General features: G+C 39.9%; 1 protein-coding gene across 1 annotated transcript in view; it reads right to left on the bottom strand.

The window, feature by feature from the left end:
- Positions 1 to 13,541, bottom strand: part of Acaca (acetyl-CoA carboxylase alpha) — a gene marked incomplete at its 5' end in the record, with an annotated part of 230,860 nt that overhangs the window by 42,853 nt on the left and 174,466 nt on the right. Inside the window, 3 exon segments of the mRNA XM_013519172.1 lie at positions 1,391 to 1,487; positions 4,272 to 4,392; positions 4,988 to 5,131. Of these exon segments, the coding sequence (XP_013374626.1) occupies positions 1,391 to 1,487; positions 4,272 to 4,392; positions 4,988 to 5,131 (362 nt within the window).

The following is a 13,541-nucleotide window of genomic DNA, read 5'->3' as shown; positions in this document are numbered from 1 at the left end:
CAGAGCTAACCAAAGCCAAGCTTGACTGATCTGAGTAGAACAATCCCTATTCTTCCAGTCATAAGTAGAAAGCACTGTTCTCTTATTTCCCATGGGAAGATCTTAAAGACTTTAACAAACATTTGGCTTTGTGAGGCTTAAAATCTGTCATGTTTTTTACAGATAGGAAAACTGAAGCAGAATAGATGAGAGACAAATTCTCAAAAAAGTTGGTCCTAGTGTGATATTAGGATTTTGTAAAAAGCCAATATATATCCTGGGTGGGAGGCTCTAGCTTGAGTGCATGCTCCAGCTCCAGCTCCCCAGTGGAAATTTGACTGGCATGAAGAATAATTCTCACTGGGACCCAGAAACCTGGGGAGAGGTAAAAGACCTAAGACTGTAAAGAAAACAAGCAGTTAGTTCCAGAGAGTTTCTGTTTGCGCTGACTCCAGATCTGGCTCCTATTCAGAGTCACAGTGGAAGACCCTGTCTGTGGGATTTGCCATCTGATGGCTCCTTGTCACTGGCAGCATGAGGTGTGCTGACCTGCTGTACAGAGAGAACTACAAAGCCTAGAATTATTTTCAGGGCTAGAATCTAAATCTCAACCCAATGTGGCATGTTTGAGAATCTTGAGCAGGTGCCACTTTTCACCAAGATAAGGAAAACTGATTGCCCCCGAGAGGCAGGTGAGCTCCAGATGCGGGTCCCTCGGGCAGCATGTCTCTGCAGTACAGAATTAGATTAAGATCAGCCTTGGCAGGTGCTTGTTATAGTGAGTGCTGCAGATTATTTTGTATGGAGCTTGCTGTTGAGTGAAGCACTTCTTAGAGTGGGCATTAAAATTTAATAGAAACTTCAATTTCCCACTTGAAAAATATGGGTATCCCAGCAGCCTACTCTAGCTTACTTTATTCATGCCTGTTTCTAGTAAACTTTTTTCCTTGGTAATTCAAATCTGATTATAATCCCATATAGTACATAAATCACTTAAGTAATCTTGATGCCAAGAAGAAACTTCTCTCATGTTATGTAGAGAAGAAGCTGAGTCTGATTCACTTGCTGTTTGCTCCTGAAGGAAAGTGGTCTTTGGAGGAGAGAGTCTTTGGTGGGCCATTGCTATTGCAGTTGGGCTCAACAGCCCCCAGAAGCTTTTCTTTCAGCATTAAAAAGAGGAAATATTGTCAAGATCAGCCTTAAGATTAAGGACATCACTGGAGTGATATACTAAATAACTACTGGAAAGCAGTATTCCAGTTAGGCTGCCTTGGCCATGGCTATAATCCAATATTCTTAGAAAGTTTAGATGAAGAGAGTGCTAGTGGTAAAAATCTACACAGCCACGGCTCTTTTCTTTCTTATTTTCAGTTGGGAGGAAAATGCAATTCCAAAACAAAATTGTTCTTACCTGGCTCTACCAACCACCACAGTTTGTGCCCATGGTTGCATAATCTCTGAGAAAGATCCATAGTCAAAAAATCCACTCAACCACTGACCTTTTTGGGCTACATAAGGAAAACAAAGAAAAAAGTCAATCCATTGACAATGTACTTGGTCTGTTGAATTTAATGTAGTATTTTGGGGATAATTTGGGGGAGTCTGTGGTTATTTCTAACCATTTTATAATAGGTAGAGGCATTAGGCAGCTCAACGTTCATCTGCCTTAAGACATCTTCCTCTATAGTCTGCATAAAAAGAATCATTTATCAGCAAAAGCATCATTTATTGTTAAACGATGGGGTTCAGCCAGCAGAAAGGGTTTGCATGCTTTTATATAAATAACTTGGCTTTTTTCAAGACACTACAAACATTTGTCAAAAGGTAGCCAAGTCATTAAGGATGTTTCCAAAATATCTATTTCTATTTTAAAACTTGCCTTACAATTTTGTTTGATTCCAATGATTTTCTTTAAGTGGAAAGATGAAAACAGCCAAATAATAAGTATTAATGATCAGATGAGACCCAAACTTGGGGAAAAGGGATTCAATTTTTCTGCTAAAAAAGCAACAAGAAAGATCCACTTTATTTTCAGCTGACAAAGTATAATCTTTCTATAAGAAAGGGTCATAAACATATACTCTTGACAGAAAAAGTGTAATGACAGAAAAAGTGTAAGATGCACATACTTAATGTTAATAACCTCCAGTGCACATAGAACTTCCTTCATTGACAAGACATATAACTTTCAACATCTTAGTTTCAGAAAAAAAACTTTTTCCACAGGTATGAATGTTTGACCAAGGCCCTATAAAAGCTTCTGCAAATACCTGTTTCCTAGTTTGCCCTCTCAGCCCACAGTTTCTCTGTGATTCTTCTAATTTGAACATGGCCCTCCACCCCCTAAAAACCCAAGTCCAAAACCAATTAAAAGTGGAGATCTGAGCAAGCTAACCTCTGCTGACTTAAACAGGATGGAGAGTGTTTTATCAAGACTAAACTTGTAATTACTGTGTTCTACATTCCTTGCCTCTATGGCCCCAGTGTAAAATGTGATCATCCATTTCAAAATTATCTCTCTATCGTGAGCCTAAAGCTGATCGTTTAGATTCCAGTCTCGTGTTGGGCGTCAGTTTGAAGAATATCATGGCACTATCTTCTCTAATAAATGACTTTAACTTTTCACCTAGAAGATATCTGCTTTAACTTATCACAGGGAATCATCTGCTTTCTTTAACGCTTCCACTAAATTAAAATCTGAAGTCACTCGATTTGGGAGCGAATGTTAGCTGCACGTGGACAGCAGGATGAATTACTATAGAGTCGATGAAAAAAATATTATCCCAAAACGAGAAAACTTAGTTTATCAGAAATTCCATTTTATTTTGTGGATCTCATTAATAATGACCAGGATAATCCTCATCTACACACACTTCTGTTCACCCCATGGTCTTGAAGAGAGGCTCAAATTTTGATAAAGTTCTAAACCTAAGTTTTAGGTACATCAGAATATTTAAATTTTAAGTTTTTGGGGGGAAGTACTGGAGATTAAACCCAGGGCCTTGTTTATGGTAAGTAAGGGCTCTAGCACTGGGCTATATCACCAGGCCTTTTTATTTTGAGATAATGTCTTGCTAATTTTGCCAGATTAGCCTCAAACTGGCAATCTTCCTGCCTCAGCTTCCTATGCAGTTGGAACCACAGGTGTGTGCCACCATGCCCAGATGAATATTTAACTTTACATCCTTGGGTCACTTTATGATTTTTACTTCAGTAACAGTGATTTGGAACTAGAGAATAAATTTCAAGATGGAAATGTTTACTTCTTTAAGAACTCTCCTGCTCCCTATGCTGCCTAGGGGAGAGGGAGTAACTAGTTAGCATAGTTGGGTTTCACAGTCCCCAAAAGGCAGATTATACTCAGTACAGACATAGAACCAAGAAGTCTGCCATGTTGGTTCAGTGGTACATGCCTATAATATCAGCACTCTGAGAGGCTGAGGCAGAAGGATCACAACTTGTGACAGCTCCAGCAACTTAGTAAGACTTTGTATCAAAATTAAAAAACAAAAAAAAGGCATAAGATGTAGCTCAGTGGTTGATATTATCTGCACTTTAGAATACTAAGGCATAGAGCAAGTGAGTAACTTCCCCAAGTTAGACGGCAAGTAGCAGAAGTAGTATATACACACAGGAGTATAGGTCCTGGCCTCTAAAAAAACCCAGCAAGTTTTAGCAATGCATGAAAATAATATGCCGAAGGGAAGTACCCTCCCCTGATAGCCTTTTTTTTTCCCTTTCCTTTGTTTTTTATTTTCTGTTTTTCAAACTAGGGTTTGAACCCAGGGACTTCACACTGAGCTACATCCCCAGTCCTTCTATTGTTTTTTTGAGACAGGGTCTTGTGTGGAGTTGCCCAGGAGAGGCCCAAACTTGTGATCCTCCTTCCTCAGCTTTCCAGAATGCTTGGACTGTATGGATATACCAACACTGGCCAGCTGATTCAATTAAAAATTTTACTTAGAAAAAAATTTTTAAGCTTTAAAGTGCATTTTTACCCAGATATGGTGGTATACATCTGTAATTCCAGCACTCAAGAGGCTAAGGAGGGAAGATCTCTGCAAGTTCAAGGCCAGCCTAGGCTGTATAGTGAGTTCAAGGCCAGCCTGAACTACATAGCAAAACCCTGTCTCAAAGAGAAAGAAAGAGATAGAGAGAGAGAGAGAGAGAGAGAGAGAGAGAGAGAGAGGGAGACAGAGAGAGAGAAAGAGAGAGAGAGCAAGAGAAAGAAAGTTAAGTTAGTCTAACAGCTTCAAAGCTAGGGTACTACAAGGTACTACAAACATACATACTTGGGTGAGGACGTCCTGCTAGCATCCACCGAGGATCATAAGGGGCCTTTGTGGGAACAAACTCGATGATTCTGTCTATAGGATCCTTGGAGTTTAGGAGAGGAACGGAACTATGCACGCTCTAAAGGGAGATTGGCAGAGAAAGCGCACAGCAATCAGTGAAGAGCAATCACATACTCCAACTCAGCAGCTATATACAAAAGACGGCAGAGACCACATAGAGAAAAGACAGCAGAGACCACATTTAGAATTACATCCACTGCTCCAGACCATTAGCCAGAAGTTTCTCAGTTATGTGCGAAGCCCTGAGAACATGCTCAGGTCTCAGGTCGCATTTCGGAGCCTGGCATAAAGTTGTACATTCTGACTTGATTTCAGTATGCCCATGCTTTCTGGGAAGTTCCCAGAGAACAGAAGAGTATGTATTATAAAGGAGAAAAATCACAACGAAGAGGAAACCTTAAATATGCTGGGACTGAGCCTGGATAGGTAAAAAAGTACCCACGTAGAAAAAAAGGGCCTAAATAATAAAATCCAAGGACATCTTAAGGGTAGAAGGCATAGATTGGTTTTGCAAAAGAAATCAACAGTTTTCAGAGAAATCTTCCAAAAAAATTCTTCCACCATAAAGATGAGCCTGGGAACACATAAGACAGTGAGTGTGGTGGTAATGGGAGTTCTGCAGGCAAGGTCAGTGTGGGGTAGGAGGGGCTTACCTTAGGCATATACGACAACCAGTGCAGGACAGTGAAGACCCCTTCAAAGTCATCACAAACGGTGCTGTGGGTCACTCCATTGTTGTGCATGATCTGGATGCCCCCAAGCTGGTTATTGGAGGTATACACTTCCCGCCCAAGAACCTAGAGAAATGAACAAGAGACATTTGTCGCCACAGAAAGAAAGACACAGTCTATTTCATAATTTTCACTAAAAGAGGTTCCTTCGGCAAGATAAGAGATTCTTGCCTCCCTCGGTTGTTCTTAAGGACCACCTGGAGCTTTCTCCTTAAAAAAAAAAAAAAAAACTTAGAGAACAAAAAGGACTTTATATAATCACATATACTGCCGCAATTTAAAAACCAGCAACTTCTTTCTTTATTAGTGGCAACAGATCCGTATAGCATTTTTAGACTAAGCTGAGACTGTAGTAGTGTGTAGACTGGGACTCTGAGGCACAGGTTACCTCATCAAGTGCAAGTCCAGCAGGGTTATGCACAGACACAAAAAATGGTAACACACCTGTATCCTCTTCTGCCTGTCTTTAGTGATGATGATCAATCTCAGTTAAAGAAACCTGGTTGGGGGCTAGGCTCCTCATTTTTCTAAAGGATTAACTTTTCCCATGCATTTGACTTTTAAAGCTGATCTCCACACATAAGCTCCAAGACTGGCAAAATCCTGAGGCACCAACTCATGATACATACACAAGCCCCTGAATGTCAAGTTTTCTTTGTGTGCTGGGTGCAGGGCTGTGATTTATTCCCAAGCCTGCTTCCCCTCTGCCCTTCCCTTCCAAGGATGGAGGGAATTCACAGCCTCATCCCCGGTATTTTTCTAGAGGAGTTTAACCCTTGCCAGGTCGAAGGGCACCTGCAATTGGAAGCCACAAAGTTTCCTTTAAAGAAGAAAAAATATTCTTGGACTTGGAAATTGTAGGGTTTCTTTTCCCCTTGAAGATTGGTTAATAATTTCTTTCAGGGAGGGAGATTTTTCTGACCCAGCAGATGGGAGCTGAGCAGCCTGATCACCGACTACTGCAAACTGCTGAGTGTGTAGTAATTGCCAGTCATCTAGGGTAGCCCTGGAGAGCCCTAAACAGTTGTGGAACACTTACTGTATTTTCCCTTTTCTTTTTCCTTTTCCTCCATCTTTTAAAAAATAAGGGCAACACAAAATTCCTTCCTTACTAACTTTTATCCATTTTCAGTCTCTGGGGAGAACCTAATAAATTAAGGGCCAGAAAACTGTACCTGTGTATTCCCAACTGGCCCCTCTTGTTAGGAGCTTTGAGAGGTCCCCTTGTGCGCTGGGTCAGACCCTATATCAAGACCTTCCAAAGGCTGAGGAAGTTGGCGACTGAAGTAATAACCTCACGGTAACCCAGCTGACCTTGTTTCCATTTAACTTCAGCTAGGAAGGGCATAAGAGACTTTTCTGAAAGAATATGGAAAGCAAAATTGCTCTCAGATTACTGCTTTCCTTGATAAGGAAGCACAGAGAACAAGCCTTTACAGCCAGCCCCAAGCTGAGCAACATGCAGGCAGCTCCTTTGAAGGGGCTCTGTGAACAGGGGAGACCATATCTGACCACTGGGCTCCCATCCTCCTCTCAGTCCGTCTTTAATCTCAGCCCAGGCGCTGCGGCTCTTTTCTCATTCTCCTGCTGTCTCTTTCCATTTGCCCTCTCTCTGACTGATACACTGATCTCTCGGTCACTCGGCTTTCTGCTCCACTGAGTCCATATTACTAATAACACCTCCGCCACGGCCAGTTTACCTCATGAAGGCAGGAGCACATCATTACAAAATAAACTCATAACTCTGACATTCTAGCAAATACACGCCGTTTGTTATTTTTATGGCTTTAGTCTTTCTAACAGGCAGAGGGCATTACATACCTGTTTCATTTGTATCTTTAAATGTGTGCACACATGCACACTCACACATGCATCAGGAAACAAAACAGAACAAAAAAAAACAAAACAAAACAAATACCTAGAGCAGGCAGTTGATGGGAGACCCTGGCAGAGGCAGAAACCTTGTCACTCGGGGAGGCCATGCTCTGATCTGGCTCTGGTTTTATGGTCGTCATAAACCCGATGGCCCACAACTGGTCCTTCTGGGACAGACTGCATCTCTGCTAGAAGTCATTCAGTGTGATCAGCAGTATTTTTAATTATTAAAAGAAAATCAGAAAGGAGAAAAAGGAATAAAAGGAGACACTGTGCTGACCCTGAATATCTGATGTTCTCAATCTGCATCAGGAGCCGTCTACTCCTTGGTCTAAGACTGGGGCTATTTTCTGCTCAGAAACTATTTTCTGTCCTACCTCTAGTGCTTGATAATGTCCAACAACCACAATTTTACACATTTCCAAAATCAATATTGGATCATGAAAGGACCAAGCTTAGAAAAGAGACCGTAACAGTACAAAAGTCGCTTTGTTGTTTAAGTGCACCTTCTTCAGATGTCTTTGTCCTTCATTGCAAAGAGAAGAGCTCTGAAACCAGGTTTCTACCAGAGGTGCTCTGCCACTTACCTATTCTACCACGTATGTGTTTTGGGGATGCTGGGGATTGAACCCCTGCATGCACTGCACCACTGAGCCCTACTTCTAGCAACTCTACCCCCTATTTTTACAAAGAGACAAACGTGGAAGGAGCAAAATTCAACAACAGCATATCTTCCCTTCACAAGCTAAAACTCAGGTTGTGACATGGTACTGTTCTGAAAAAGCAGCAACATATCCACATTTCTTTTCCTCTGGGTTCCAAAGAAACCTAATCAGGGCTTCACACAAGCAAGAGCATTATTTCTGGGGTAAAGAAATGTTTGTCATGTGAGAAGACCCATTTAATTTAGAAATAAAAGAGAAGAAATATAGAGTAGACGAACAGTACTGAAATAGGTCTCTCTGAACAGCCTTATCTTGGAAGACGGCAGGTAGAGTGGAGACAGACACACAGAAATGGAACCTGCTCCACTTACTACAAACAAATGCCAACAATCACAGCTACTTAACAATCAATGAGCAGGAAGTGGTACCCTCTGGTTCATCGTCAGTGATTGTAGGTCTGGAGTACGTACCAGCAGAACGAGAGTACACACAATAGTTCCTGATTTATAGGGGTTGTTGCTAACTCAAATGGTTTTAATGATTTTAAAATACTTCACAACAAAAGGTCTAACCAAGGAAGCCAAATCTGGGCTAGGACAAAATCCATTTTGCCTAATCCTGAAATGATCATGCAAAAATAGTCAAACCCTCACTAGCATCTAGGAAATGAGAGAAGCACTGTATTCATCAATTATGTTGTCTGACCATCCTTCTCCAGAAAAACCTGGGGTCAACAGCCTTCATCATAATAATATTTTCATGAAGAAGGTAAGATTCAAGCTTCATTTGGCACTTTATTTATTTTTTTTTATTTTATTTTTTATTTTTTGGTTTTTCTCCGGTACCGGGAACCGAACTCACGACCTTGCGCTTGCCAGGCAGGCGCTTTTGCCGCTGAGCTAAATCCCCAGCCCTCATTTGGCACTTTAAAAAACTTTGACATAGGCACTTCTGTATTAGACAAGTTGCCTGCTATGTTTCAGTTTCCAAATTACTTTTCTCAAGTTTTTGTACTGCATCATACAACTTTAAATTTATCTTCTTGGGCTGGGGATATAGCTCAGTGGCACAAGCGCCTGCCTGGCAAGTGCTAGATCCTGAGTTCAATTCCTAGTCCTCCGCCCCCCCCCCCCGGCCAAATAAAATAAAACAAAGTTAAAAAAATAAATTTATCTCCTCAACCACCAATCATCATTTAAACACAGAAGCCATCTGAACAGAGATGATACTTCTGAGGCACCCACTTTGTTACCTTCTTGGTCTAAGTGGGGAAGAAGTACCATGAAATATTAGGAACACCACCATTTTGGGGTCCTCTACTAAAGACTGCCCAGATCACAGAACTGAATAAAGGCTGAATCTAAAAGGAAAGCTCATCTTCATCCAATGCCTGCGTAAACTTATGCCTCGTTCAGTGCTCCACTCATTAAACAGCAGGCCTGAAAATTAAACAGCACCACATAAAAGTGATTAGCAGAGATGCAATTGTTAAAGGCTCCACCAAAGATACTAGAGCCTTTAGAAATGTTAAGATACATTAAGAGGTATAAATGAATGCAGTCATACATACATGCTAAGGCCTCTGGGCTGCTGCTGCTTATCTATAGACACTGTAGACAGCTCAGGTTTACCACAGCTGACAGGCAATGAAAACAGTCTAATATACCGCCTGCTCTTGCCCTTAAATCCCTTTTTGGAGATCAAGATAAACACGTTCTTCCTTTCCCCAGTGCTCCAGACGTTTGACTGAAGTGGCAGAGCATTGTGAGGTTTTGTGCAAATGAAATCACTATGTAATATTGAATGAGTGTAGTATTTACTTGTCAGGATATTTGTCAGCACAGGCATTGAGATTTCCAAGTTTCATAGATGCAACTTAGCTCAATTTTTTAAAAAATTCTTTTGTCCTGATACACACATTATATTGGGAACCCTTAGACTTACATATAAATATTTGCAATCATGTTATAAGATGTGAAAAAAATGATGCATACTGATGATGGAATAAAAAAGGAAATCTGCTGCTTTCCCCTCTTAGGTATTGTCTATTTAAAGGAGCAAGGAGTACAAAATTCCCCCTCATCTACGAACTGGCTACACAAACTTAGTTCTTGCTGTAATCCTCCTTCTCATTAGGATATTTCTTTTCTCTAGAGGATTTGAGGAGGGGTTTTGTAAATTTACCGAACAATCATCAACACTGGACTTCTTCCATGATTCAAGGTATTAAAGTCACTCTGGGATCTGTCAGATTATTGATAAGGTCCAGCTAAGGCAGAGAGAAATGAGCAAGAGACATGGGAGTAGTGAAAAAGTGGTAAAATAGGGACAAAAGAAAGGAAAAAGGATGAAAGAGGAAAAGGGAGGGGCAGAGAAAAGAGGAAGCAGCGGAAGAAAAAAACGTAATAGCTCATCTACTCAGTGCTGCTCCCATCTTCCTCCTTGACCTGAAAGGACTACATTTTTAAAAGCTGACAAGTAATTTAATCTCCAATTAACAATTTTAAGTGGTACCACAATTTTAAGATTACGGTATAAATGTTTCTCCAAGAATATATCCAAGGGTGAACGGAATTAAATCTCTAGGGAGACAAGACCAGTACCTCTCAGACCACGAAAATTTGGGTGTAGCCAGAGGGTTATGACATCTTTTTCCCTACCTTTATTACCATTCCTGTCACTAGCAAACTAGAGTACTGGCTGGCAACTGGTAGATTTGGTTTGTGGGTACAGAAGTGGCTCAGTGGCATATACTGGCAGAGGAGGGAGAAGCCCCTGACTTGGGCCATATTTGGATTCAAGACCATTCACAGCAAGACCAAAAAGCTCTCCATAAGCAGCAAATTATGAAGTGGTCAGGTTTGCTGAAGGATAAATTAGGGCAAACGGACTGTGCTAGCAGTGGTAGGAAAAGAAATTTAGCCAAAAGGGGACTGAGATACAGGCCAGAAATAACACGGGAAAACCTCTGTTTATGGAAGTGTAGGACTCACCAGAGAACAGAAGAATGAATTAGACAGAAGAAGGACAATAAAGATTTGAAGGTGAGTGAGTGAGGAACAGAAACTCATCTTGAACATGGAGGGGTAGAAAAGAGCCACATGATAGTTTCCCTGTCAAATGTAGGAGAAAAAGCACAGGCTTTCAAGAGAAAGCTGACTGCCAAAGAAATCACTCACCCCAGGGATCTATCAACTGCTCATTTAGCAGGGACTTATGAGTACTGATAATAAATCAATTCCAAACATGGAAATAGTTAACATTTTTAATAAAGACTGGCTTATTGAGATATAATTTACATATCAAACTGTCCATTTTAAGATGTATAATTCTATGGATATTGATGAACACATATAGTCATATAACTACCACCTCAAGCAAGACAGAATTTTCATTATGCTAAGAAGTTTCCTTGTATGCCTCTGAAATCTTCTACCCCCAGTGACCACAGATTTGCTCTCTGCCCTGATAGATTTGCCTTTTCTTTTCTTTTCTTTTTTTTTTTTTTTTGGTTTTTTCTTCGGTACTGGGAACCGAACTCACGACCTTGCGCTTGCCAGGCAGGCGCTTTTTGCCGCTGAGCTAAATCCCCAGCCCCTGCCTTTTCTATAATGTTGTACAAACTGAGTCACATAGTATGTAGCCTTCTGAGTCTAGCTTCTTTTGGTTAGCATAATACATCAGATTCAGTCACCTGCTGCAAATATCACTAGTTCCTTTTTATGAAAGTACCATAATTTGTCCATCTGTTTCTCTGTTGGCAGACCTTTGAATTGTTACCAGTTTTGGAGGATATGAATAAAACTGCTATTGATACTCAGGTACTGGCTTTTGTGTGTGTTAGTAGTTCCCCTTCTACTGGGTAGATATATAGAAATGAGATTGCTAGCTTGTACGGTTAAATGTACAGAAAACTTTGTAAAAGATCAAAAACCAAAAAAAGAACACTGCATTTTCAAAGTTGTTGTAATATTTTGTATTCCCACCAAAAATGTATGACAGTTCTAGTTGTCTTACATCCTCATTTGCACTTGGAATTCGTCGGTTAAACATTTAAAAAAAAAATTTAGGGCATGGTGTATAGGTTAGTGGTACAGTGCTTGCCTAGCATGTGAGGCTCTAGGTTTGATCCCCAACACTGCAGAAACAAAGAAAAACTGTAATAATTTGGCAAAAAATTTTTTTTAGTGGTATCAAATTGTGGTTTTAATTTGTTTTTCCCTAATGAACTATGACAACCATCTTTTCATGTGATTATTTACCATCTTTGTATCTTCTTTATGAAATATATTTTCAAATTTCCTGCCTAAATTTTTAATTACTGGGTTATTTTCTCAATTTTGGGAATTCTTTATATATTACAAATTCCAGTCTTTTATCAGATATGTTTTCTAAAGATGGACATTTTTAAACAATTCCTTTTGTTTTTTCTTTGTAAGAGACTTTTTTTTCTTTATGACTTTTAGGATCATGATATACAGCATATTAACTATTATTATTCTCTAATTATTGTTATTAAATTTCTCTTATTTTTTATAGAAACAAGGGTGCTTTCTGTAATTCTTTACTAATATCTACTTGTATTACATTTAAATAAAATAAAAAAATTTAAAATCCCTACTTTTCAGTCACCTCCTGTGGGTCTTTCTGAATAGGCTGATGCTGGAGGTAGCTGGCTATGTGGCCTGTGCTCATAATGGTCAGATGCCAGAGTCTGGTGCTTGCTGGGGTGTGGCTTCTTAGGGAATAGCACTCTGGATCCTTTTGTGTTTCCCCATTTACATGTGCGGGCAGTAATTTTATTTTTGCCTTGGGATATATGAAAACCCCATTACTGTCTTTCAGCCTACATTTTAAGATCCATAGAAGTAGGGATCATCTTTGTATGTCTGCAACATAAGAACAGCTCATAGCCAGGTGTGGTGGTGTACCCCTGTAATCCCAGAACTTGGGAAGCTGAGGCAGAAGAATTGCTGAGAGTTCAAGGCCAGCCAGCCTGAACTACACAGTGAGACCCTGTCTCAAAAACATAAATAAAAACAAAAAGAACAGCTCTCTATATACATAATAAGCATGTACGTTTTCAGAAAGTTAAACTACTATAAATGACAGAAAGTGTGTAACAGCTTTCTTAAGCAAAACAAGGGGTTCAGTTTACCTTCTATTTTATTTTTCCCCTGTGTAGATACTGGGTGTTTCCCCCCCTTTCACAATTCCGTACTTCATCTAGAATTAAACTAGTAACTCTAAAGTCTTATTATCCTAGGGTTGCTCTTGTAAATCTGTCTTTATCTGTTAGAAAAGGTATATTTTATCAGTAGGTCAGAAAGAAAATGAAGACATTCAGATAGAAAATGAAAATGAAGATTTTTAAAAGTTGATTATCTATTCCAATGGTTTTGACTTATATTTGCATGCTGTTAGCTAAATTTGAGTGGGTTCTTTTCCTTAATAACACTGATTTCTCAAATTCTCAGACGTAAGTACTATTTAAAGTGCTTAAATCCCAGGCACAGAGACATTATTAAAATTAGGAGCCAGTCAAGAATCAACCAGAAAAACTTGAAGCCCAGGAATAGTAATCTATAGTTCAATCTAAAAAGCTTGAAAGCTTCTCCTTTCATAATTCAACACTTCTGACTGTGTACATTAGCTGATTAGACTGTGTGATGATGGCCACTCTGAATGAGAGGGGACATAGCTAGATTTGGATCCATGCACAGGGGACATTTCCCAGAATGATGAACAGACAGAAGTCAGGTTTCTAAACAGTCTCATTTTCCAAGTCTTTATCATATTCACACAGCAGTCTGTGCACAGCAAGGTCCCAGGTCTGTCTTCCTCCTGGAAAAGACTGGAGTCCTTGCATTTCTAATCTACCAACGTGTGCAGTTCTTGAACTTCTAATTTATGAGTGTTTAGGGGGAACCTCTCTG

This window comes from Chinchilla lanigera, unplaced genomic scaffold (assembly GCF_000276665.1).
Source record: "Chinchilla lanigera isolate Chin_1 unplaced genomic scaffold, ChiLan1.0 scaffold00050, whole genome shotgun sequence".
In the NCBI taxonomy this organism is placed as follows: Eukaryota; Metazoa; Chordata; class Mammalia; order Rodentia; family Chinchillidae; genus Chinchilla; species Chinchilla lanigera.
This window is presented reverse-complemented; position numbering and strand designations above follow the sequence as displayed.